The sequence below is a fragment of the Vitis vinifera genome, chromosome 4 (assembly GCF_030704535.1).
Source record: "Vitis vinifera cultivar Pinot Noir 40024 chromosome 4, ASM3070453v1".
Classification (NCBI taxonomy): Eukaryota; Viridiplantae; Streptophyta; class Magnoliopsida; order Vitales; family Vitaceae; genus Vitis; species Vitis vinifera.
In genome coordinates this window covers 24,000,704-24,028,482 of record NC_081808.1, presented here as the reverse complement: position 1 = coordinate 24,028,482, position 27,779 = coordinate 24,000,704, and the positions used below count along the sequence as shown (strand labels likewise).

Genomic DNA, 27,779 nt, shown 5'->3' with positions numbered 1-27,779 from the left:
GAGAAAATTAGGCAACATTCTCATTATATCTATAACACAATACAAAAGATGAAATCAAGTCATGAGATGTTAATTAACTCTAGATTAAATAACAAAGTAAGTGTTATATAGAATTTCCAACATGTAGTTAGAATAGAAGCTATCACAAACCAAATCCTAAAAAAATATCTACAATGAGAATTTAATTGCACAAAAAATCATGGAACCTTTCCTACATGTCCATATTATCACCCAAGTGGCCAAGAAATTTATTAAAGTTCCAATTAATCCCAATTTACAAAAGACATCCAAAAGGTCCAGAACATAACATAAATTCAAGACATGCAGAAACACATTTTTTTAACCAATCCAGACAGAGGTATGATAAAATCATGAAAAAAAAATCATACAATATACTCAGAATTTAAAATTTACAAGAAAAATTATGGCAACGCAAGTATACACATGGATCAATTTTAAATTCAAGCAAGCATACCCTCTATCTAAAATCAGGATAGTGTTGTGGGTGTATCAAGAGAAAAAAGTATATCTCTCAATTGGGAAAGTAGTTTGTAATATTTTGTGTCTAAAATCAACTTCAAGAAGGCTAGAATCAAGGAAAAATATCAAAATAATTTTGCAAAGGCATCCAATAATTTAAAAGCACAAAAATAGTTCACTGTCCAGAACTGAGTGAATATTGAACACACTAGAAGATGAGTTCACAACTCCATATATTTTTTAGAGGCTTTTTAACTCCAACACAATTCTAAAACAAAGTTCAAGAAGTCCACAATATCATACAATAAGAAGAAAATTTTTAGAAGAATCCAAAGTAAGTCAAATAAATTTTTTAATTCATAGACATAGTAAGCCAAACAAGCTGACAATAAAAAGGTTTAGAAAAAAAGAAAAAGAAAAAAAGAAAGTTTATGTATGGGTCTCACCAAACCTCCGATTAACATACATAAATTTAGTCCATGCATTCCCAATCTCATATGAGTACTTGTAAACTCATCAAAGTCAAGAATTATCCCATTTATTTGAGATCAGGAGTTTGGATTCATATTCCACTCAACCAAAATTTTTTAAAACAAAGAAGAGAATGCAAACCGAATTAAATCCATTTGCATACTTTTTAAGAAAAAAGATTTTGACCATAAGGACCTAGATGAGTTGTTTGAAATATATTTTCAAAAGGATCTTTTGAGAAAAAGTTTTCTTTATAAAAAGGAAAAGTTATATTTTCAAACAACAACACATAGAAATCAAAACACCTAACAAAACAAAAGAAAACCAAACTTACTAAGTGGAATATTTAGTAATCAACCAAGACTAATAATGGTGAGGGTAAAGGCCAGTCTTCATTATTTTCTGATGGCTTCTGAAAAACAAATTTAATAAACAAACATCAAAGTCGTAAACTAAACGACTTTAGGTCAAATGAAACTAACAAAATATCAATCAAGAAATAACAAAAATCAATCAAACACATAAATTGAGAATATAATAATATGAATATAGTAACACGAGTACATGGAATTCTAATGCACATTAACTGAACTAATATCAACTAAGAATGAAAATTAATATACTTAAAACATGAATCATACAACTTAAGACCAATTAGACTAGTTAGCTAAAATTTTGGAGAACACAAACTAAAAACTAAAAGTAGATCTACCAAGAATTAAAATTAGCAAGTTTAAAACACAAAAATAATGACATAGAACCAATTACACTAAACAAATTAAATTCTAGAAACTTATGAACTAAAAAGGATGAATAAAAAAGACTTACAAATTAAGAAAAAAAACATAGATTTAATCACATAGGATCAATTAGACTAATAAACTAATATTATAGAAACACCTAAACTAAATAAAAATGAATTGAAACTATATCAAATCAATTTTTTTTTTAAATGAGATTTATTACACGGGATCAATTATGCTAAAGAATTAAAATAATAATAATAAAAAAAACCAGAACGAATTTAAAAACACAAACTTTAACACGTGGGATTAATTAAACTAGTAAACTAGAAATTACAAAAGTACCTAAACTAGATAAGATGAATCAAAACTAATTAGACATAGTTCTAATTTTCGATCAAAATAACGAATCAACATTAAAGTTGAACAAAATTCTATCTTTTGAAACTAAAATAAATGAATCAAAACTAAATTTAAAATTTTTTAACTTTTTAATATAACATTAATGAATCAAGACCTAATTAAACAAAATCCTAGCTTTTTAAACTAAAGTAATGAATCAAAACTAAACAAAACAAGATTATAACTTTTCAAACTAACTACTAAAAATCAAAGCAAAGTTTTGACTTTTAAAACTAACATGATAAATAAAAACTAAAATAAACAAAATTTTAACTTTTCAAATTATCATAATAAATCAAAATAAAAACAAAACAAAGACTAACTTTTCAAACTAAGATAAAAGAAATCAAAACTAGATTAAACAAAAATCTAAGCTTTTCAATCAAATATAATGAAACGAAACTAAAACTAAATGAACTTCAAGCTTTTCAATCTAAAACAATGAATCAAACTAAAACAAAAACAAAATTCAAACAGTTCGAATTAATATAAATGAATCAAAAACTAAAACTAAACAAAAACTTTACTTACCTTTTTCGACATTACATGTGGACTGTGTGTGGGCTGGTTGTCTCCAAGGATACGGAGCCGTGGTTGTGGTATTTTTTCCAATGGCATGTGCCTTATGGTGCGTTGCCACCTTTCTATGTATGCGTGTTACTCACTTTCAAAGGTGTAGGTCGTGGTGTTCTTGTTCCCTTTTATGGTGCAGCCTACATCTTATTTATGTAGGCTGCATGCGTTTCCCCCCATGGTGCAGCTCACTTTTTCTCTTAAAAATTGCATCCCGTGTCAAGATCCCCTTGTGCATGCAGGCTGTCTTCATTGCGGACTGTGCATCCCCTCAACGTAAACATACTCATGGAGAGAATCCGTGGAATCCTTTTATTTATAGACATGTGTTTGTTAATGGAAAGTGGAAATCCCTCCTCTTGGTGCGCTGGCCGTTTTTTCTCTATGAAAGTAGAGGGCTCATTTAATCCATGTGTGACTATATTGATTTTATACACTAGGCCCTTTCCACTTCTATGCAGTTGTATGAATCCTCATCGAAGGTGGACCATGCATCCTTCTCTCGTGGACATGACAGTTGGTTCCTTCTCTTGTGGCCGCCCCATTTTGAATTTTATATGGCCGCCTTCTTGTCCTCAAGACGCATTGGTGCTCTCTCTTGGTCCATATCCTGCTGCCCCATCTCATCCTTATGAGTGGTTCTCCTAATTTCTTAAAGATGTCATGGATTTTTTCTTTATGGGATTTGCAACCCTTTCTTCCAAATTGCTGCGTGTTCCTATCCTAGAGAATCCATGGCTTCCTTATTTGCAATTCGTGTGTACCTTTTTATATGGCAAGTGGATTGGGCGTCCCTTTCCATGGCAACATGCTAATTCCCATACGTATGCAACCCGGGAGATCTCTTCCATTGCCATTGGGGGAGCCTTTTTTCCTTTCCAGAATTTGCATCAAATCTCATGCAAAAAGGAAAAAATCAAAGTCAAAATCATTTAATCGAAAATAAATTAAAAAAAAGTAACCACTCACATGCATGTATAAGGAAATTAGAATATCAATTCATGCAACAAGGAAAAATTAGATTCGACCTTAAACATCAAAATCAAGTTCAAATACTCGCTTTACCCTAAGATCATGCAATCAAGTTCAAGATTAAACCTAAGTGAACTAAAAGCCTAAAATAACACCTAAGTGGAACTTAATCTTAAAATGCTTCTAAGTGGACTAAAGTGGGTTAAAAGTGCCCAAGTGAATCTAACCTAAAAAACTATCTAAGTGGCATATCTTAGAAAAACATCTAAGTGAAATCTAACCTAAAAAGTGCCCAAGTGACTTAAGCTTATAAAGGAACCTAAGTGATCTTAAGCTTAAACTCGAAGGACGACCAAGACAAGTCATCATTTCAATTAGTATACTATAACCTCAAATGGTTTGTCTAAGTCTATCAACCAATTGTAACCAACTCATCAACTTGTAAGGAACCTATAGCTTGGATCTTAAGTACAACTCCTAGTGTAGATGTCATCTATAATGCAAGTCAAACAAGCTTGAATGCTCAAATAAATCTCAATGTAATTGATGGATAGAATAGTGGAAACTCAAATCTAACTTTGTAATATCATGTCTTACTTTTAAGACCTATATCCAAATACCTATGAACCTATTCTTACCTAGACATCACCTTAAATAGAAATATACAACATTTCTAAAAATAAGAATATATGAAAATAAAGTCCACTTCGATTAGGACTCAAGCCAATGAGCCCATTTAGGAGTCTAGATATTGAAGATTAATAACAAAGTCAAATGTTTACCAAAAGACTACTAAGCCTCAACTTGATTAATGGTTCTAAAATACCACTCAATTTCTTGATTTTTCTCACTAATCAAATGAGCTCCAAAAATTATACAACTCTCTACATCTACACTATAATGAGTTAAAAAAAATATACAAATAAGTAATAAACCATAACAAACTCAAATAATACAGAATTACCAAAATCCAAAACTATCTTAACACATAATAATAAAAACCTATTGATATTTACCAAATTCTTTTCCTATGCAAACATATTCAAAATTGAATCTTTATTCTCCTTTTTGTTTTTTAGGTATAACATATAAAATTAACTATCGATCAAGATCCTTAATTGAAACATTCCAAAATTTTGAGAAACACAAGTTGTTCAAAACTATCTTAATTTGTTGAATCTCCCTAATATTCACCAATCTATCCCAAATTTTTGTACTAGGGTTATCATGATCCAAATGAGATAAAACTTAGATGGTTATTCCTTAAAGAGTTTAATATTTTATAAAAATAATTAGAGTACTACTATTTTAGGTTTATATTAGTCTAACAATCACCCAAGAAGGGTAACGATCAATTTTTATAAATTTTGACAATATGAATGCAAGAGACAAACATAACCACTAATAAGACATTGAAATGTGAAGAGAGAATGAAAGAAAAATTGCAAACAATGATTTATAGTCGTTTGGCCCCATCCCAACTTATGTCACTCTCTTCTCACTTCAATCCTAAGCTTCATGTTTCTCTATACCAAAGCTTCCAAACCAAACATTCTAGCCTTCTATACTTGGATTCTCAATACCAGGGGGCCATCTACAAATCTCGAGAGATGTCATACTCTTGAACAATTCTTTAAGTGATACTACACACTTGGGAATCACTAAGTGATATATCTCACTTGGATTCTTCCCTCACAAGGATGACAAGAAATGAATTACTCAATACAAATTCTTGTTTTACAAGTTTAGCTCAAGGAATACAAGGAAACTAGGATAAAGGATGTAAATATGGATATGCAAAATTTTGGCTCAAAGTGTACTCAAAATACTCTAAAAGACTTGAAGATATTTCAAAAGTCTCCTTTATACAATACATGAAGTATGGAACTTTTAAGTAGGAGTTGGAGGCCTAAACTAGCCATTAAGCATAGTTAAGTTTGACTGATTAACTTTACAATCCATTGATTACTATTCATTGGAAAAAAAAAAAAGATTGCATTGAACCGTTAAAGCACAAAGCATCAATCGATGGAGCATCAAGATTGATCATTTGCTAAACTTGTCGAGTTTTAAGCCTGAACTGATGGATACTATCTTCTAGGCCATTTTTATCTAAGTCCACCTTGGATCAATTAACATAGAGATTGACTAGTTCCCTTGAATTTTGAGATTTTTTAAAAGATACTCAAGTGTAAGTACAAAATTATGAGGGAAGCGACTTATGAACTCCTTAACTTTTTGAAAAGATTTTAAAGCATGATTTACATTAATCAAATGAGGTTTTTATTTAGAAAGACACTTCATCCAATTTTGAAAATATTTAATGAAAGCTTGAGTCCAATTGAATGATTTTTGGTGCTTTAAATAAATGATATGCAATCCTAACCTAATGTATCCACAATCTTACATAAACATCCTAAAGATAGACTCAATATACTTTTTCTTGATTCTCCGTGAATATATCTACTTCTACTTTATGTATCTTTTTCTTCATAGATCCAAGGAAATATTTTTGCCAATCACACTCAAATGTAAAACATTAGATTCAATTTTTTTGTTTTATTGTCATTAAAATAATAGATTAACCAAAACTTAGTTTCATATAATATCTTTCCAAAAAATTCCAGAATTTTGAGAAACATGATTAGTCCAAAACTGTCTCTTGGCTAACCTCTCGCTGATGTTTCCCAATTTGTTCAAAAATTTTATTATGGGGCTAACATTTTCCAAATTAACATAACTTAGATGGTACAATTGTTATCGAGTCTACTATTTATAAAAATAATTTAGGGTCTTAATATCTTTTCAAACAATCCTAAAAATGTGAAGAACACTAGTTGCCCAAAATAACAAAAATAGGATATTCCTCTTCATGAGAATTTTCTTATTTTCATAAAGTTATCTCTATAGCAACTCAAATCTATTGCATTGGAGATGATTGACCTTCGATTTGGGTCCTACATATGTTGCAATAACTCAGGCTCATCCACTGTGGATTGAAAAGGCATAGTCAAAATCTCCTTGAGTAACAACACTATATGAGTTCATTCTCAAACACTTTCAATAAATATATATGAATTAAGACTTGGAATCCAATATTTTTTCTCTCATTTTCTAGGCTATCAAAAAGCTCATAATTTGAGGGGGCAATAGCCTTTTCATTGTGCCATTATTATAAGTAACAAGAATACTCACAAGTAGGCATATATATTTGGACATTAAAAGCAATTTGTATGTTAACAATTTACTTTAAAGGCAATCAAATTATTGGTAAAGTAAAAGAAAATGGTTAAAAATTATAAAATTTTATTAAATGCAATATCCTAGTCTTCTAGAAACATTATCTCAACCAAATTAAGGGGAAAAACAACTATGTTTTCTCTACATTTCTTTTAACCCTTGCTCTCTTCGTACACCCTTTGGAAGTCTCACCACCAATATTGACAAAAGAGAGAAAAGTTAAAAATGAAGAATAGAAGAAATTGCAATTTTTTCCCTCCAATTTAGCCTTGTATACTTTTTGAGTGCTTATGAATTTGCTACTGTGCTCTTCTTATCTTTATAGGGTGCCAAAAATGTCGTTAACTAATATAAGAATAACAATAATACTCTTAAAATCTCTATGCACCTCTACATGTCAATTGTCCCCTAAAATTACTTTCTTTAAATTAACTAAATATTCTCATTTATTTCCTAGTTATATTTAATCACTTGAATTAAGGTTAGATGTTCAATATTTGGAATTATTGAAATTTATAATTTAAGGAGAATATAACTAGCTATAAAAATTGGGAGAAATATGCTCAAATTGTGTTTTTTTCTTTTTTTTCAAATTAGGCTATTACAATTTAATGTTACATTCTTATTCTATATTAACTTTTTTTTGAAAATATGTTTTTAATCATTGTTTTATCTCCATGTTTTGTGATAAATCCTTTTTAATCGAATTAAAATACTTATTTTAATATTATTTAACTCTTACTCTTATATTTACCATAATTTACCATCTCTACACAATGCTAAATGGTAATTCAAAAGTCATTCTCCCATGTTTTGGATAATTAACATTTTTACAAGTGTTATTTGTCTTTATTTTAATGTAATTTCACTTAATTCTATTGCTTAAATGTGTATGTCATCATATCTAACTACACTCTGTAAGAAGCAATTCAAATTATTACTCTGATTTCTATAATTACAAGGAAGAAGTTATTATTATTTACCAATCATTAGTAAATTAATTATGCTAGTTGATTATTTTTTTTACTTCCTTAATTATTTTAAATTTATTAGAGATTTTTAATTATTATATTTATAATTTTTCTAATTGCATTAACAACTTTTAACCCACCTTGCACATCCTAGTTGAGTTTAATGAACTTAATGGTATCTTAAATTTGTTGAATAAGATTATCATATGATTTGTTTGTTTCATAAAGATTTATTTTATTTTATTTATTTTATTGTTTGTTTGAGTTCATCCATCAAACCTAATTAGGATGTGCAAATACATCCATTGCCTTTACTAGGCATAATGAAGTCATTGCTTCATTTATCCATGTACGGGCCCAAATCTCATGGACTTTCAAATTCATTATATATATACTTTGAAAAACCTTAATCAACTTATTCACTAATACATCTATATATGAAATTGTAAACTATATTTACATAATAAATTTAGCATCGTCCTTTACTTTAGCAAATAATGTTGTATTTACTTTTCCTATTTTGAAATATAATTTTCTAAAATAAAATTGTCCAATCCTTTAAACAAAATTCTTGGAGCTTGCTTTAACCCAATGACGAAAATATTAGTTTCAACAAATATATCAGTAACTCGGTTTTACGGATATATCAAAGAATATTTTAACGTAAAATATAGATGAATAAAAAATTGATCAAAAATCATAAAAATATAAGAAAAAACTCTTAAAAATAAAATTAGAAATACAATAGATATTTTAAAATTGATTTGTTGAAAAAATTGATATATGTATGATATAATTTGTGATATAAATTTAATTATATCATGTCGGACGATAAGAAATATGAATTTAAAAAATCATTACTAACAAATTAGATGGTTGTTTAATATATATTCATTTATATAATCATTCAAAAATACACTTCTAAGATAATGTGGAAAAATAAAAAATAAAACACGCTTATCAATTAAAGATCATCCATACTACTTAAAGAAAAATAAATCTTACTGTAATATTTGAATTGAGAGAAGTATATGAATCTAAATGCTAAAATTTAAAAACAAAAGGAGTATGTAATAAAAAAACCAAATGATTCACAAATGTTCAATGTATGTATAAATTATTTATTAATAAAAACAAAATAAAATATTTAACCGATAAATAAGTACAATAAGGGAAAAAAAATTGTTATACAAATGTTCAATCTATGAATTGTCCAAATTATTTACTAATAGAAATAAAATAAAATATTTCACTGATAAACAAGCACAATAAGGAAAAAAAGAATTGTTATAAAAGATAAAAGAAACTATTTTTAACATACTCTCTCTCTCTATATATTTTAAAATTGAATAATCAAGTCATTTCAATTTCTAGAAACACTTGAAGTCAATATAGTTTTCTTTCCATTTAAATTAGGATGGAAAATTCTTAAAAAATAAATTTCTAAAATTCAAGGAATGACTTCGAAATCTATTCAATATTCTCATAAGAAGTCAAAATTTCCAACCCTTCTTCATCGTCACATGATGCTGTCCTTAGTCATCATGACATTGGTTCAAATGGCATTTATCTCAAATTTTTTTTAAAAATTCTAGTATAATTTTTTTAGTTGACTAATATGGAACGAAATTCAAATAAAATATGCAAACTAATTTCAAATTGAATTTTTGTCACTAAATTGTGAATATATATGTAAAGAACTCATATGATAGAATTAGGCTTAACTTTATATTATTATTAGTATCACTACCTTATGTGCTGTTTGAGTTAAACTAGATTTAAAGAAACATAATTTTATATCATTATTAGTGCCACTGTCAGAGAGTTTCTAAACCAAATACGCAGGTCTTGGAAAATGGCTGCCTGTAATAATTAATCAAATTAAAAATAACATAGGTAAGCCGAGTCAAATTAGAATTAAAGACCTCAATCCTTTGTCCTTTCCTTATCAAAGTTTGGCTTACATTTAAAAATAAAATATAAAAAATAATAAATAAATAAATAAAATGCAAAAGAGAGAGAGAGAGAGAGAGAATGAATTATTCTTATCGAATCTAGTTGTTACATCATTATTTTTATTCACCAAATCAACAGCCCACTCATTCTGGGGAATAGGGTTAGGCCACCATTTCAGAAGATAGCAACATTTCAGATTTGTGAAATCTATTATAATCTCCAACGGTTGTTCTTCAGTTTGATGCCCAGATGAATGAACCGAATTACATGCAGTTTAATGTATTCCACGGCAAAGAAAATGAGGAAACGACTTACCAGGCTAAGGCGTTCGGCACCAAAAACTTTCCTTTGCATACTTTGACTTTGACTCATCTATCCTTTTCATTTCTCCTAGACGCGCAATCCAGCCCTTATTTACTTATTACCTCGACTGTCGTAGGGAAAGGGCGGAAACAGAAAAGACAGAGAAATCTAGTATAATCTCCAACACTTCAAAGCAATCTAATTTTATTTTCATTTATATTAAGATAAAAAATTCTTAAAAAATAAATTTTCAAAATTCAAGAAGTAACTTCAAAATCTATTCAATACTCTCATAAGAAGTCAAAACTTCAAACCCTTCTTCCCGGTCATATGATGTGGTCCTTAGTCATCATGACATTGGTTCAATTTTTTTAAGAAAATTCAAGTGTAAATTTTATTTTTATCTTACTATTGCCTAATGAAATTCAGATAAAATATGTAAATCAATGTCAAATTGATTTTTTTTGTTAGTAAATCGTGAATATATATAAAGAACTCATCTGATAGAGTTAGGCTTAACTTTATATATTATTAGTATCACTATCTTATGTGCTGCTGAGTTAAACTAGACTTAAAAAAATATATAATTTTATATCATCATTAGTGTCACTGTCACAGAGTTTCTGAACCAAATATGCAGCTCTTGGAAAATGGCTGCCGTAACAATGAATCAAATTAGAAATAATATAGGTAAGCCGTGTCAAATTAGAATTAAAGACGTCACTCCTTTGCCCTTTCCTTATAAAAGTTTGGTTTACATTCAAATATAAAATATAAAATAAATAAATAAAATGAAAAAGACAAGAGGGAGGGAGGATTAATTATTGTTCTTTAATCTAGTTGTTACATCATTCTTTTTATTCACCAAATCAACAGCCCACTCATTCTGGGAAATAGGGTTAGACCACCATTTCAGAAGATAGCTTTCTGGGGAAGATCAAGAAGATCCAACGTTTCAGATCTGTGAAATCTAGTATAATCTCCAACAGTTGTTCTTCCAGGGCAAAGAAAATGAGGACTGGACTTACCAGAGAGCCACACCACGCTAATGCGCTTCGTTCCAAAGACTTTTCTTTGCATACTTTGACTTTGATAGTGACTTCGACTCATCTATTCTTCTCATTTCTTCTTTACCTCGACTGTTGTAGGGAAAGGGCGAAAAAGCTGATCTCTAATGGCTTCAACTACTTTACTGTTTCTTCTTCTCTCTGTATTTTGTGTTGCAGCAGCAGCCCAACAAAGAGGTTCTAATATAAGTCGAGGTTCTTCTCTAACACCCACTTCCAACTCCTTTTGGCTGTCACCCAACCGCCTGTATGCCTTTGGATTCTACAAGCAGGGTGATGGCTATTATCTAGGAATTTTTCTTAACGGAATTCCCCAGAAAACTGTAGTGTGGACAGCCAACCGAGATGATCCCCCAGTCCCCAGCACCGCTGCCTTGCACTTTACTAGTGAGGGCAGGCTCAGGTTGCAAACGCAAGGTCAGCAAAAGGAGATTGCCAATTCTACTTCAGCTTCTTTTGCTTCCATGCTGGATTCGGGAAATTTCGTGCTCTATAGTTCTGATGGGGACATGGTATGGCAGAGTTTTGATCTCCCAACTGATACCCTTTTACTAGGTCAACGTCTCTTGGCAGGGAAAGAGCTGTTTTCTAGTGTGTCGGAAACTAACCCCTCAACTGGAATGTTTCGCCTGAAGATGCAAAATGATGGGAACCTTGTGCAATACCCGGTGAAAACTCCAGACGCGCCAACATATGCTTATTATGCATCAGAGACAGGTGGAGTAGGAGATAATGTGACCCTACATCTTGATGGTGGAGGTCATCTTTACTTGCTCAACACTAATGGTTCCAATATAAAGAATATAACAGATGGAGGTTATGACAATGAAAACCTCTATCTTCTGAGAATAGATCCGGATGGGATCTTCAAACTGTACTCACATGATTCGGGTCAGAACGGCAGCTGGTCGATTTTATGGAGGTCTTTAAACGACAAGTGTGCTCCTAAGGGTCTATGCGGGGTTAATGGGTTTTGTGTTCTGCTTGATGACAGGCCTGACTGTAGGTGTCTTCCTGGATTTGATTTTGTTGTAGCAAGCAACTGGAGTTCAGGCTGCATCAGAAATTTCCAACAAGAAATTTGCAAAAGCAAGGATGGAAGTACCAAATACACCATGTCAACATTGGAGAACACCTGGTGGGAAGATGCTTCCTACTCCACTCTATCAATACCAACCCAAGAAGATTGTGAACAAGCCTGCTTGGAGGATTGTAACTGTGAAGCTGCCCTGTTTAAAGATGGAAGTTGCAAAAAGCAACGATTTCCTTTGCGATTTGGGAGAAGATCGCTAGGTGATTCAAACATACTCTTTGTGAAGATGGGTTCCACAGAAGTTTACCCACAAGGAAGAGTTGAGAAAGGAAGTTTTGTACTAATGCTAAGTTATTTAGTTGATTTTTGCTTAATTTTTAAAATTTCTAAAAGTTTTTTGAATCATTCTCTATGGTTGTTAAAGATAATTTCTCAAAAATAAAATAGGATAAGTCAAGTTTTAACTTAATTATTTAAGTCTTAGAGTTTGTTTTATGCTTTCAAAGTTAATAATCTATTGAAGCCCTCTTTGATTTCAAACTTATTTCTTCCATTTCAAGCTTTACACACATTGTGCACATTAGATCCCGGATATATGATGTGAAACTTTATCACCTTCTAAGCTTAGGAAAATTTTGACTTGGTTCATTACTTAACCTCTCTTTAATAGTGTTGGGACACCTCATAAAGACCAATGAGTCTTTGAAAAAAAAAAAAAAAAAAAAAAGGATAAGCTTCTATTCTTTCCTTGAAACCTAAGCATGATCCGAAGGGGTGGCGAAAGCCTTTAAAACCTGATGCCCTAAACCTTGATTGGTAGGGAGTCATCGATCCTCTGCTTGCTACATAGGTGAATTGGTTAAGTTTAGTGAGTAAAAAGAATTGTGAAACAAGGTGCGTTCCTAACCTATTAAGAGTTAGTTAATTTTGCCAATGTTCGAGAAAAGCTTAGGTTGGAGGGAGAGGATAGTTGTACATACTGTATCCAGAAGCTAATCTCATTAACACTTAGCTCATTATGGAAGAGTTTGATTTGGAACCTTGAGAGTAGAGATTCTTTTGATACTTAATTGCATAATCTCCACTCTTTGTACTTTTTGTTTAAGTTTTAGTTTTGACATCTCCTATTGTATTTTGAATCTTCATATCTTTAGTTCACCATGTGAGATGTGTTTTGATATCAGTCATGCCACTCAATTATTTTTTGGAATGATTTGCATGACCTCTTTTATGTATATTATTATGTTTGCTTAGTTTTTCTCTCCTTCATTGCTAAGGGACTAGCAATATGTCGGTTGGGGGGAGTGATTACTACTCAAAACATGCTATTTTGTAGCTTGTTATTAGCTCTTTTAAGCACCCTTGAGTAGTAATTATTACCTTTTAACTCAATTAGCATGTTAGGGACCCTTGCAATCGTTTCTAATCAAATTGTGTTAAGTTTTGGTGCTTTTTGATAGCTTTATGCTCACCAAAGCAATTTAAGAATGAGGGAGAGCTATATATAATTCATGGCAAAGCTTTTGGAAGCTCAAATTTATGAAGAAACCAAGCTTTGGAGCCTCATAATCCTTTGCCTTAGTCGTTTAAAGTATGTAAGGAAAGAACAATGGAGAAGAGGAAAACAGGGTAAGGAAAACAGAGGACACAGCTGCAGTCTTCCTTTGCACTTTTGGAGCACTTCCCAAAGTCCATTTTTTACATTCTATATACCATTTCAAAGCTCAGAAAGTCAAGAATCCAACGATTCAAACCATGTACGATTTGGAGCTGAAATGAGGAAGATAGGGCCTTCGGAAGACAACTGTATCAAGCTGAGGGACAATTTCGCACGATGGAAATCAAGGTGCGAATTCCTCAGTCCAAAGTGTGGGAATTTCGCACACCTCAAACCAAAGTGCGAAATTGGAACTCCAACGTGCGAAAATTGGATATTTTTGCCGACTCTTTTTCTTCTGATATTTTTGTGTCTAAATTTCCATTTTCTCCTTGTATTCAGCTACTCATGTAATTCCTTAGCTAGGAAGTATCCAAGGAAGGGTAAAATTACCTTCCTATATAAATTCTCTTGTAAACACTGAAAAAACACTCTCGGGAAACTTTCTCCAGGAGACCAACTAATGTAAATTCTACACTTAGTGAAATACAGAGATCTCTTTTGCTTTCTTTTTCTCTCTACTATTTTCTATTTTCTTGGAAGCCAAACAGCCTCTGAGGATGTTTTCCCAGAGGATGAGAGGCTAAACTTATAGTTTCTTGGAGTAAAGGAAGCTAGGTGAAAAGTCCAGATTAAAAGGTGGAACGTTTCCGTGCATTAAATTCAGGTAGTTGGAATCCATAAATGGTTTCTAAATTCAAAGTTTTGCTTTAAATCCCTTAGAATCACTTTGACTGGCCAATACATGGTAAGCTTCAGGTCTCTGTGGATGCTTATTGCTAGATCCATATCAGTCCATTAGTTATCATGTACGAGCCAGTGGAAAGTGATTCAAGGTGATAACCCATAGTGTTTTAAACCATTAATGGACCTTGACTACCCTCTCTATTGACTTTTTATGGATTAAATCTTCATTGTCAAACCTATACCGGTTCGGGAAATAACTATAGGTTAAATCCCCAATGCGAGGAGAAAAATCCAGAATTTTCCACTTTGCATCCTGAATTTGAACCTAGCAACCTTTAGCTCCGGGAGACTTTCTTTCTTCTATTTTTACTTAGTTCTATGTGAGTTTAGTTTTAATCACCACTTTCAAAACAATTTTATTTTCTTTTAAATTTCAAGTTTGTGCTAAAGGAAATCATCAAAATCAATTTCTAATTTAGAGTCTGTCACTGATAGAGTGAAAACCCATCCCTGAGTTCAACCCTAGAACTGCTATACTATAGTAGCTTTGCTACGCCAGTATAAGGTCATAGGATTTATAAATATTTTTGATTAAAAGACCCGACTGGGCACGAATCAAATGATACATGGACTTATATAGTGAGACCCTGCTTTCCCTCAGAGTTGCTGTGGTTCAAGGAGGTTGATCTCCTCCTTGTCTGTACTGTAAGGCTCTATGAATGGCTTGAGACGATGGCCATTGACTTTGAAGGTTTGATTGCCTGTGGGATTGAATACTTCCACCACTCCGTTGGGATGCACTTCATGAATTATGAAAGGACCCGTCCACCTGGATTTCAATTTTCCTGGAAAAAGATGAAGTTTAGAATCATAAAGCAAAACTCTTTGTCCCTTGGTCAAATTCTTCTGATTTACCAATTGATCATGCCATTTTTTCAATCTTGCTTTGGCAATTTTTGAATTGAGGTATGCATCATTCCTCATTTCCTCCAATTCATTCAAATCCAAACATCTCTTTAACCCGGCTCTTGTCAAATCCATGTTGAGCTTTTTGATTGCCCACCATGCTTTATATTCAATCTCCACTGGAAGATGACACGCTTTGCCATAAACAAGGCGATAAGGAGACATTCCAAGAATGGTCTTGTAAGCGGTCCTATAAGCCCATAAGGAATCCAGGAGCTTAATAGACCAATCCTTTCTATTCACATTCACCACCTTCATCAATATATTCTTGATCTCACGGTTGACTAACTCAACTTGACCACTTGTTTGAGGGTGATAAGGTGTAGCTACCTTGTGCTTAACCCCATACTTGGCTAGAAGAGTCTCAAAAGGTTTATTGCAAAAGTGGGTTCCTCCATCACTGATAATGGCCTTTGGCACTCCAAATCTTGCAAAGATGTTGTCCTTAAGGAATTTAAGAACCACTTTATGATCATTGCTCCTACATGGGATTGCTTCTACCCACTTAGAGACATAATCCACTCCCACCAAAATGTAGGAATGTCCAAACGGCATTGGAAATGGTCCCATGAAGTCTATCCCCCAAACATCAAAGATATCCACTATTAGAATGGGGTTCAAGGGCATCATATTTCGGCGTGTTAGCTTACCAAGCCTTTGACACCGATCACATCCCTTGCACATAGAGTGGGCATCCTTGAAAAGAGAGGGCCACCAGAAGCCTGATTGGATCACTTTCATAGCTGTTTTCTGGGAGGCAAAATGACCTCCACATGCACTATCATGGCAATGGGAAAGAATTTCTGATTGCTCTTGCTCAGGAACACATTTCCTTATGATTTGATCTGCACAATATTTAAAGAGAAAAGGCTCCTCCCAATAATAGGCATGGATCTTGGCAAAGAAATGCCTCTTATCTTGGGCACTCCACTCACTTGGTACTTCTCCAGTAACCAAAAAGTTTGCAATGTGAGAATACCATGGAGCTACCTCTATTGACATGAGAGACTCCTCAGGGAAGTCATCATTGATAGGCAGACCATGTGAGTCATGTGCGATCACAAGTCTGGACAAGTGGTCAGCTACCACATTTTCTACCCCCTTTTTATCCCTGATTTGGAGATTGAATTCTTGGAGCAAAAGAATCCATCTTATCAATCTTGCCTTGGCATCTTGCTTGGTTAGCAAGTATTTCAAAGCAGAATGGTCAGTGAACACCACTATAGAGGACCCTACCAAATAAGCACGAAACTTATCCAAGGCAAAAACTACTGCCAACAACTCCTTCTCAGTAGTTGTGTAGTTCCTTTGAGCCTCATTCAAAGTTTTGCTTGCATAATAAATCACATAGGGCTTTCCATCTTCTCTTTGCCCCAAAACAGCCCCCATAGCAAGATCACTTGAATCACACATTACCTCAAAAGGTAATTTCCAATTTGGGGCTCTCACTATTGGTGCAGTTGTGAGGAATTGTTTCAATTCTTCAAAACTCCTCTGACACTTCTCATCCCACACAAACTTGGCATCCTTTACCAAGAGTTCACAAAGAGGTTTTGAGATTTTTGAGAAATCTTTAATGAACCTCTTATAGAACCCGGCATGTCCTAGGAATTGTCTAATTCCTTTAACATTTGTGGGAGGTGGCAACTTAACAATTAGCTCCACCTTTGCCTTATCTACCTCAATGCCATTTTTGGAGATGATATGTCCTAAGACAATTCCTTTTTGCACCATAAAATGGCACTTCTCCCAATTTAGCACTAGGTCTTTCTCAATACATCTGTGGAGAACAACTTCTAAATGCAATAAACACTCCTCATAAGAACTTCCATATACAGTGATGTCATCCATGAAAACTTCCATGATGCGTTCCACCATATCATTGAAGATGCTTAGCATACATCTTTGGAAAGTTGCAGGAGCATTACATAGACCAAAGGGCATTCTCCTATATGCAAAAGTACCAAAAGGACAAGTGAAGGTTGTCTTTTCTTGATCTTCCAAATCAATTTCTATTTGGAAGTACCCTGAATAACCATCTAGAAAACAGTAGAAAGGATGTCCTGAGACTCTCTCAAGGACTTGGTCCATGAAAGGCAATGGAAAATGGTCCTTCCTAGTCACTGAATTCAACCTCCTATAGTCTATACACACCCTCCATCCTGAGGTAGGACGTGTAGAGACTTCCTCCCCTTTCTCATTCTGGATTACAGTAATTCCAGATTTCTTTGGGACTACTTGGGTGGGACTCACCCACAAGCTGTCTGAAATGGGATATATGATCCTAGCTTGAAGTAGCTTAAGAACTTCACCCCTCACCACCTCTTGCATGTGAGGATTCAGTCTCCTCTGGGGTTGCCTCACTGGTTTTGCATCCTCTTCCATATAGATATGGTGGGTGCAGACCAAAGGGCTAATCCCTTTCAGATCAGAAATTTGCCATCCAATGGCTTTCTTACATTTTCTGAGGACTCCTAAAAGACTATCCTCTTGATCACTAGTGAGAGTTGAGGAAACCACCACTGGACATTTCTCATCATCCTCCAAGTATGCATACTTCAAATCCACAGGAAGTGGCTTTAAAATAAGCTTTGGAGGGTCTTCCACAGCAACTCCTTGTGAGTCTTCCTGGTTGAACAGTGGTAAGATCTCTTCCCGTCTCCTCCAAGGAGACATAATGGCTAGCACATCAGAGGATTCAGGGAACCCATCTTCAAGCACTTCCAGGCTTTCATTCAAGCTCTCCTCTAAATTCTTGTCACAGTGCTCTTCAACCAAAGTGTTGATCAAGCACAACTCCTCAAATCCTTCCTCCTCTTCAGGGTGAAGATGCCTCTTACAGAGGTGGAATATGTTTAATTCCAATGTCATGTTTCCAAATGTGAGCTGCATCACCCCATTCCTACAATTAATGATAACATTGGAGGTAACTAGGAAAGGCCTCCCAAGGATGATTGGCACATAATTTTCTTCCTTGACAGTGGAATCAGTATCAAGCACTACAAAATCCACAGGATAGTAGAATTTGTCCACTTGAACTAGAACATCCTCTATCACCCCCCTTGGGATTTTGACTGACCTATCAGCTAAGGAGAGGGTCATGGTTGTGGGCTTCAATCCTCCTAGTCCCAGTTGCTTATACACAGAGTATGGGAGCAAATTCACACTTGCCCCCAAGTCTAGTAAAGCTTTTTCCACATGTGCCCCTCCAATGTTAACTGATATGGTGGGACATCCCGGATCTTTATACTTAACTGGGGACTTACTCTGAATGATAGCACTCACTTGCTCAGTGAAGAATGCATTCTTTGTCACCTATAACCCTCTCTTGACTGTGCACAAGTCCTTTAGAAACTTTGCATATGTGGGAACTTGCTTGATCATATCAAGTAAGGGTATATTCACCTTCACTTGTCTCAGAACCTCAAGAATTTCTGATGAATTCTTGATTTCTTTCTTTCCATGTAAAGCTTGAGGAAAAGGGGGAGGCATATGTTTCTTCATCATATCCTCCTTAATCACTATCCTTGGTTCTTCTTCAATGCTTGATTTGGATGCAATTTTCTTCCCACTCTTCTCCTCTTGGCTATTGCTCTCTTTAATCACGGGTCTCTTTGACATGAGTTCTTCATCATGCCCCACGTTAGGCAAGGGTTGATCAACCTCCTTCCCACTCCTCAAAGTGATTACAGCTTTGACCTCTCTCAAATTTGAAGACTCACCATCTTGGGTTTCAACTTCATGAACACCCTTGGGATTTTGGCTTGGTTGAGAGGGAAACTTTCCCTTCTCATTCACTGTGTTGAGGTTGGTAAGTCTAGAGATGGAGTACTGAATATTATCTATCTTCTGAGATAGATCATTTTGCATCCCCTCCATTCTCTTAATTTGAGAACTCTCAACGTTTTCAATCTTTTGATGCAATTGGGAGTTAATTGCCTTTTGTTCACCCACAAAGTCACCCATGACTTTACTCAGGTTCACAATGGCTTGCTCCACTGTAGAAGTTTGTTGAGGTGCTTGGGTTTGGCTTTGTGGTTGGTATGGAGGTGGCCTTGGTTTCCAAGAAAAGTTTGGGTGGTTTCTCCAGCTTGAATTATAGGTGTTACCATAGGATGCACTGTTGTTGGGCCTAAATTGCCCCACAACATTTACTTGATCACCTAACATTTCTCTCACTGTTGGCATGGTTGGGCACTCATCTACCACATGATCACATGATTGGCAAATGGTGCATGGCATGACATGGACTTGAGTATCGGAAATGGCTTGGACTTCATGCATCTTTTTCAACTCAAGTTCTTCTAACCTCCTAGCTAATGTTGCCACTTTAGCTTTCATGTCCACGTCTTCACTCAACATGTACATTCCAGCCTTTGGATTTTGGGTTTGTTGAGAGGGAAACTTTCCTTTCTCTCTTGAATTGGGCTCATCCCAGCCTCTTGACACCTCAGCCACATAACTTAAAAAGTCCATGGCTTCTTCAGGATTCTTACTCATAAAATCTCCCCCACACATGGTTTCAAGAATTTGCTTCATGGAAGAAGACATTCCATCATAAAAATAGCTCACTAAGAGCCATGTATCAAAACCATGATGAGGGCAAGCATTGATGGCCTCCATATACCTTTCCCAACACTCATGGAACTTCTCATTTTCTTTTGCAGAAAAGTTTGAGATTTGTCTCTTCAACCCATTGGTCCTATGGGTGGGGAAATTTTTTTTCAAAAACTCCACCTGAAGATCAACCCAATTCCTTATGCTCCTTGGCCTTAAAGAATTAAGCCATATTTTTGCCTTGTCCTTCAAAGTGAAAGGGAATAGCTTGAGTCTCATCAAGTCTATTGAAGCTCCTCCCTCTCTAAAGGTATTACACACCTCCTCAAACTCCTTGATGTGAGCATATGGATTCTCACTCTCCATTCCATGGAAATTTGGTAGGAGGGGCACAATATGGGGCCTAATAACCAACTGCTCAAGAGGGGGTAGGATGCATGAGGGTGCACTCATCCTTGGCGGATGCATTCTATCCCTCATGGATAGATATGCATTGGGATTACCCCCTTGACCTTGTTGAGAATTCTGATCCTCTGGTGGAGGGTCCATGATGTTTACACAGATATCCAACTCTGTGTCTTGAGGATTCTCAATCCTTACTAATCTTCCCTCTTGGTCCCTAATCCAATAGGGCATGCACAAGTTACAATACCTGTAATAATAATAAAAACAACAAAAACAAAAACAAAAGAAAACTAGAAAAAAGGTTAAAGTTAGGAAGAAAACGAAAATAAACTTAACAAAAGGAAAAATGAAAGGAAATGAAGTTAGTGAAAAAGGAATTCACCAAACTTGTGATGGAAATCACAAGTAGCCTCTAAAAGGTTGCATTACTGTATTGTGGCACCATCCCCGGCAACGGCGCCATTTGATTCGTGCCCAGTCGGGTCTTTTAATCAAAAATATTTATAAATCCTATGACCTTATACTGGCGTAGCAAAGCTACTATAGTATAGCAGTTCTAGGGTCGAACTCAGGGATGGGTTTTCACTCTATCAGTGACAGACTCTAAATTAGAAATTGATTCTGATGATTTCCTTTAGCACAAACTTGAAATTTAAAAGAAAATAAAATTGTTTTGAAAGTGGTGATTGAAACTAAACTCACATAGAACTAAGTAAAAATAGAAGAAAGAAAGTCTCCCGGAGCTAAAGGTTGCTAGGTTCAAATTCAGGATGCAAAGTGGAAAATTCCGGATTTTTCTCCTCGCATTGGGGATTTAACCTATAGTTATTTCCCGAACCGGTATAGGTTTGACAATGAAGATTTAATCCATAAAAAGTCAATAGAGAGGGTAGTCAAGGTCCATTAATGGTTTAAAACACTATAGGTTATCACCTTGAATCACTTTCCACTGACTCGTACATGATAACTAATGGACTGATATGGATCTAGCAATAAGCATCCACAGAGACCTGAAGCTTACCATGTATTGGCCAGTCAAAGTGATTCTAAGGGATTTAAAGCAAAACTTTGAATTTAGAAACCATTTATGGATTCCAACTACCTGAATTTAATGCACGGAAGCGTTCCACCTTTTAATCTGGACTTTTCACCTAGCTTCCTTTACTCCAAGAAACTATAAGTTTAGCCTCTCATCCTCTGGGAAAACATCCTCAGAGGCTGTTTGGCTTCCAAGAAAATAGAAAATAGTAGAGAGAAAAAGAAAGCAAAAGAGATCTCTGTATTTCACTAAGTGTAGAATTTACATTAGTTGGTCTCCTGGAGAAAGTTCCCCGAGAGTGTTTTTTCAGTGTTTACAAGAGAATTTATATAGGAAGGTAATTTTACCCTTCCTTGGATACTTCCTAGCTAAGGAATTACATGAGTAGCTGAATACAAGGAGAAAATGGAAATTTAGACACAAAAATATCAGAAGAAAAAGAGTCGGCAAAAATATCCAATTTTCGCACGTTGGAGTTCCAATTTCGCATTTTGGTTTGAGGTGTGCGAAATTCCCACACTTTGGACTGAGGAATTCGCACCTTGATTTCCATCGTGCGAAATTGTCCCTCAACTTGATGCAGTTGTCTTCCGAAGGCCCTATCTTCCTCATTTCAGCTCCAAATCGTACATGGTTTGAATCGTTGAATTCTTGACTTTCTGAGCTTTGAAATGGTATATAGAATGTAAAAAATGGACTTCGCAAAGTGCTCCAAAAGTGCGAAGGAAGACTGCAGCTGTGTCCTCTGTTTTCCTTACCCTGTTTTCCTCTTCTCCATTGTTCTTTCCTTGCATACTTTAAACGACTAAGGCAAAGGATTATGAGGCTCCAAAGCTTGGTTTCTTCATAAATTTGAGCTTCCAAAAGCTTTTCCATGAATTATATATAGCTCTCCCTCATTCTTAAATTGCTTTGGTGAGCATAAAGCTATCAAAAAGCACCAAAACTTAACACAATTTGATTAGAAACGATTGCAAGGGTCCCTAACATGCTAATTGAGTTAAAAGGTAATAATTACTACTCAAGGGTGCTTAAAAGAGCTAATAACAAGCTACAAAATAGCATGTTTTGAGTAGTAATCAGGAAGCAAGCAAGAGCTCCGGACAGACATCCTAGTTATCAGTGTTTCATTAGCATCTTTTGCACTCATTATCTTGGCCATTTCTGGAGTTCTAATTCGTAGAAATAATCTATGGGCATACAAGAAGATCTCAGAGACTGTGAATGTTGAATTGACTGAAGACGTTGCTCTGCGATCATTTACCTACATGGAACTTGAGAAAGTTACCAACGGTTTTATGGAAGAGATTGGTAAGGGGGCTTCTGGGACTGTTTATAAGGGAGCCACATCAAACGGCCAGAGGATTGTAGCAGTCAAGAAACTAGAGAAGGTGTTGGCTGAAGGGGAAATAGAATTTCAGAATGAATTAAAAGTAATTGGGAGAACACACCACAGGAATCTCGTCAGATTGCTGGGCTACTGCCTTGACGGGCCAAACAGGCTTTTGGTATATGAATACATGAGCAATGGATCACTTGCAGATTGGCTCTTCACACCTGGAAAACAACCTCGCTGGAGTGAGAGAATGGGAATTGCCCTCAATGTAGCAAGAGGCATTCTCTATCTGCATGAAGAGTGCGAAACATGCATCATACATTGTGATATTAAACCACAAAACATACTCATGGATGAGTATAGGTGTGCAAAAATTTCTGACTTTGGATTAGCAAAGCTGCTGATGCATGACCAGACCAATACCTCTACCGGGATCAGAGGAACAAGGGGCTATGTTGCGCCTGAGTGGCATCGCAAACAGCCAGTGTCGGTTAAAGCAGATGTTTACAGCTATGGAATTGTGTTGTTGGAGACCATATGTTGTCGGAGGAATGTAGACTGGAGCCTCCCGGACGAAGAAGTCATTCTTGAAGAATGGGTCTACCAATGTTTCGAAGCTGGTGAGCTTGGTAAACTAGTGGGTGATGAAGAGGTGGACAGGAGACAATTGGATATGATGGTTAAAGTTGGTCTTTGGTGCATCCTGGATGATCCATCGCTTCGTCCATCAATGAAGAAGGTTCTCCTAATGTTGGAAGGTACTGTAGACATCCCAGTACCTCCAAGTCCTGTTTCTTTTCTTTCTTCCATCTAGCTAGGGCCAGACACGGCATGTATGTTTTACTGCTATTTCGGGTATGGTGTTTGTGTATGTGACTAAACATAGTAATTGGTATCTTGCATTTTTGTTTTCCCTCTTTCTTAGGTGTTTGCTGGCTGCAGCTTGTGTTAAGAATTTCTCTGCAATTAAATTAGAAGTTAAGCTTTGGTTTGTTCAATGAGAGTACACAACATATATCTAACTTCAATACCATGCATTGGCAGAAACAGAATGTAAATTTCTGGATGCCCACGCACAAGTTCATACATGGTTTTATCTGCTGCATGCCACTTCCTTACAACTCAATGTCTTATGCTTCCGAATAACTTAACTTCTGGCCAGATCCATGGTAGGGTCCAAGGAAACTCAGTACCAGTATTCTTAGTGAAGGTACTGCGTTAATTGCCGTATGAAATCACTTGAGGGTCAGCTTGTTGAGCCCAAATACACGTAAATCAAGCAGAGCTAGAAGAAATTCTTGATTACCAAGGGCTAGAACATTGCTTAATTGAGAGTGATCATGAAAGTATAGTACTACAAAAGATGGTTTACCAGGGAATGCAGGGAACAGCCATATAAATGCTTAATGAAATTCTTGATAAATGCAAAAGTCATGGTGAAAAAAGAGGTTTGAAGTATATTAATAAAGTCGAAACTCTTACTAGTGGAAAAAAAAAAAAAAAAGCTATTTTTGTTAAAGGTAAAGAATAAACCCCTAGCCATACAACATCTTCCAATACTACCTTACTTTGCACACACTTTAAAAAGTCTAGACAAACTCAAAATAGGAGTCATACTAAATTTCTTGAGATGTACAAGTCTCAACTGAATAACCTAGTAATGACTTCAATTCCCTAAAAAATAATATCTTGAATACTATGAAAGGAAGGAGTACAAATCAAAAGCTTAAGATTCAACAAAGCTCCTCTAAGTCACCACCTAAGGTAAAACAAGTCTAGTTGGGAAAAGATTGACCTACGTATCAAGTTGTGTTCACTGTCTTTAGAGTTAGAACCCCTAGTGAATGGTATTTTGATAAAAACATCACTTAATTACTTGAAAGAAAAACAAAAAATTCAAGTATGAGTTTATCTAAGATAATATAATTCCTAATTATGTAGTTTAAAATTCCAACTGCAATCCATTTATACTTCTAGCCAATAAGATTAGGTAGCATTAGGAGTAAAAATTAATTTTGATTTTTATGAAGATCATGCTTTCATTCCAAGAAGCCAACATGTACTATTGGACATTACACATATATAGGACATCTTGAAGTTGAATAGCATATGGCTTAGAAGATTTTTTCAAATACATGTGTAGTGTGTGAAAGAAATTACAGGGTATCTATGAAACATTTCAGTGAAGATGACGGAGATAAAGATGCTAAATCACATATTTTATTTTAGGCCTCAGAACAATTAACAAGATACTCATCGTGCATGAATTTCTAGGCATAAATAATAAAAACATATCAAAAGTTACAAAGAGAAAACGTCCATCTATTCTTCAATTTTACAAGTACCATAAGGGCGAACACATAAAAAAAAGTCTCAAAACAAAAGAAGTAGAAGAGGTTTTTTCAACCATCTCACTCATACAAGAAATTAGGAATTTTTTTAGCCTCCTCATATCCAACCTGGACTCTCATTAATAAGAAAGCAAGACAGGTGTTTGTTAATCAAACTTTTATTTCTTGCTCAACACACACTCAACAAAACTATAATAAAACCCTACCCCAGTGTTTAGCTTCCAGGAAAGCATGAGAAAAAAAAACAAAATAAAATAAAAGAATTGAACCTTGCATTTAACCTTCTTCATTCTTGGTAACTAAGTGACTACAAAAGAAAAAACCAAACTTCAAAGTTGTTATTTCCCTTATTTTCCCACACTTTCTTAGGAACCAAACAGACAGTACACAACAATCCAATTTCGCATTACATCAATGAAAATTAATAAACAAAGAGATTTCCCTTCAATTTAGAGTCAAGCAAACCAATAATATCGATGGATTTCCACTATACAATCCTACTAGCTTTGGAATCACTGTTCTTGCTAAGACAACAACCCATAAGCTAACCATAATAAGTCACTTAACTTAATGACATCATACCCAAATCCATTTATGGCATCCTAAATCCATTCAAACCCAGAACCACTTCATCCCAAGTGATGAACACTCCAAGCCAAGTGATTCAAGATTGAATTAATAAAAGGGTAATTGGAGAGAAGGTTCAAAAAGACGGTACCTCAATTGAAGATTAAAAGTAGAGTCACTATAATGCCAACAAGGATGATAGCACACGACTTAAAAGCTAAGAGAACCGTAAGCAACACTTAAATAATATAAGTTTTATTGCTCTCAAAGGATGCTTACAAGGCTTTGAAAGCTCACTTGCTTGGTTGGTTAGGTTCTTGAGTAGTTTTTGGGTGGTGCCTTGGCCAAATGAGGTCATCACTTATTTACAGGCACCTTAAGAACTCTCTAGAGCCCACAAAGGTTCCCTACTATCCTAGAATTCTCTAGAATCCTCTATACAAAGACTATTTACAAGTATTTACAAGGCTTATTTAGAACTCTTTAGAACATCCCACATGTTTTCCTTGTCTTCCACCTTTGTGTAGAGATGAGTGGACATCTTTAGGTCTTTCCAGAACCTTATACACTCTTTTACTAGAGTAGATGACTCCAAGGTTTTGGAAGCTTTTCATTCACCTATATAAGCCCAAGGTAGGGTCACTTGAGTAAGTCGTGACAATAGGCTTGCTTTAAGCACTTTAGTTTCTTCAAACAACACTGAAACCTACCCATTTTTCTATCTTTCCCGTCTTTGTCCCCATTAGTACGATTATGGATTTGAAAGGGAAAGAGGGGGGGGGGGGGGGGGGGTTTGGAACTTCCTTCTTGCCAACAAGTTGTCAAAGTTACAACCAACAAACGTCATGCACAAATGGAGAAATAGGTAGCTTTAATTTAAAAAAGGTTTCTCAGCTAGATGTTGTATAAAAGAGATAGGTTATGCAATGATCATATTCTTACCATGAAAAATAGAAAGTTCCTTTCCTAGAATATATTACTTGGTATAGAGTGAATTCATAGAAAAACATCTGCAAAGTATTACTTGATGCAAAGTTTTAAGTAGAAATTTAAGTTGCTTTGCATAATGTTCTAATATAAGGCTAGTGAACAAGCCAGTAGAGCGAAGGCAATTGATTGATATGTGATAGAGCAGGGCATTCTGGTCACGTCCTTTCGGAAGAAGAGGCCATGGTATACTAGGAGGTTCATGAGAACCAAAACCCCACATAGAAGAATCTGCAATAAGAGAAAGTCTAAAACTTGAGCTTGCATATCAATAATCATCATCTTTATTCCTCCAACAAAAGTGAACAGGTTGAGCAAAGCTAGCGTGGCTAAAATGGTGAACATTGGTGAAAGGGCACCGAACTCCATGACCTCTTGCTCAAACCTCTTAGATTCTTCTTCATCTGCCACCTTGGAAGTGACTACAAAAGAAGACCTAGAAAATCCTAACTGCTTCAATATGGTTTCTGAAAAGCCAAAGAAGTAGGAAGTTGTTCTCTTAAACACCCACATCCTTTGATCATTCCACCAACCTAGGAGAGTACCACCACACCAAATAAACTCGCCCAAGCTGTATGCACAGCTGCTGCTCATGACATATGCAAAAGGTAGGATCCATAGGCTTGAAATTTGAGGCACAAGATGGTCAAATTCTTAACAATCAAATTATGTAGCATCTGTTTAATAACTTGAGGCTTATACCTTTGGAAACAATGAGATACCTTTGAGGAGACAAAGCGATGGTATGGCGACATAGTATAGAATAGGCAAGCAGTTTGGGGCCCATAACAAGAAGATACAGTAGGAAATTTGAAGTTTAAAGGGAATCATTTTATGCACATATGTGAAGGGACAGTAACTTGAGAGGAATATCTAAAAATCACCTTCACTCCATCTTTTATGTGGTATCAGTGATTGCAGTAGTGTGGTTGGTGCAACGCCAAGGAACACTTTCCTTTCGGGAGTGAAATAGATTGATTTCCAACCTCTGCATTGTATTGATAGCCCTGTCAGGA

The 27,779-nt window shown here is 35.0% G+C and overlaps 1 protein-coding gene across 1 annotated transcript; it reads left to right on the top strand.

Moving 5' to 3' along the window:
* Nucleotides 1-11,009: 11,009 nt before the first annotated feature.
* LOC100265971 (G-type lectin S-receptor-like serine/threonine-protein kinase LECRK3) lies at nucleotides 11,010-23,889 on the top strand. The gene is made up of 2 exons (XM_019219585.2): nucleotides 11,010-12,543; nucleotides 22,606-23,889. Exons 1-2 carry the CDS (start codon nucleotides 11,286-11,288, stop codon nucleotides 23,670-23,672), a joined length of 2,325 nt encoding a protein of 774 aa, XP_019075130.1. The 5' UTR covers nucleotides 11,010-11,285; the 3' UTR covers nucleotides 23,673-23,889.
* The last annotated feature ends 3,890 nt before the right edge of the window (nucleotides 23,890-27,779 follow it).

Coding starts and splice junctions, on each gene's coding strand:
- LOC100265971 (XM_019219585.2), top strand. CDS start 11,286: ATGGCTTCAACTACTTTACTGTTTCTTCTTCTCTCTGTATTTTGTGTT. Junction 12,544..22,605: donor AGGAAGAGTTGAGAAAGGAA/GTTTTGTACTAA, acceptor AGTAGTAATCAG/GAAGCAAGCAAGAGCTCCGG.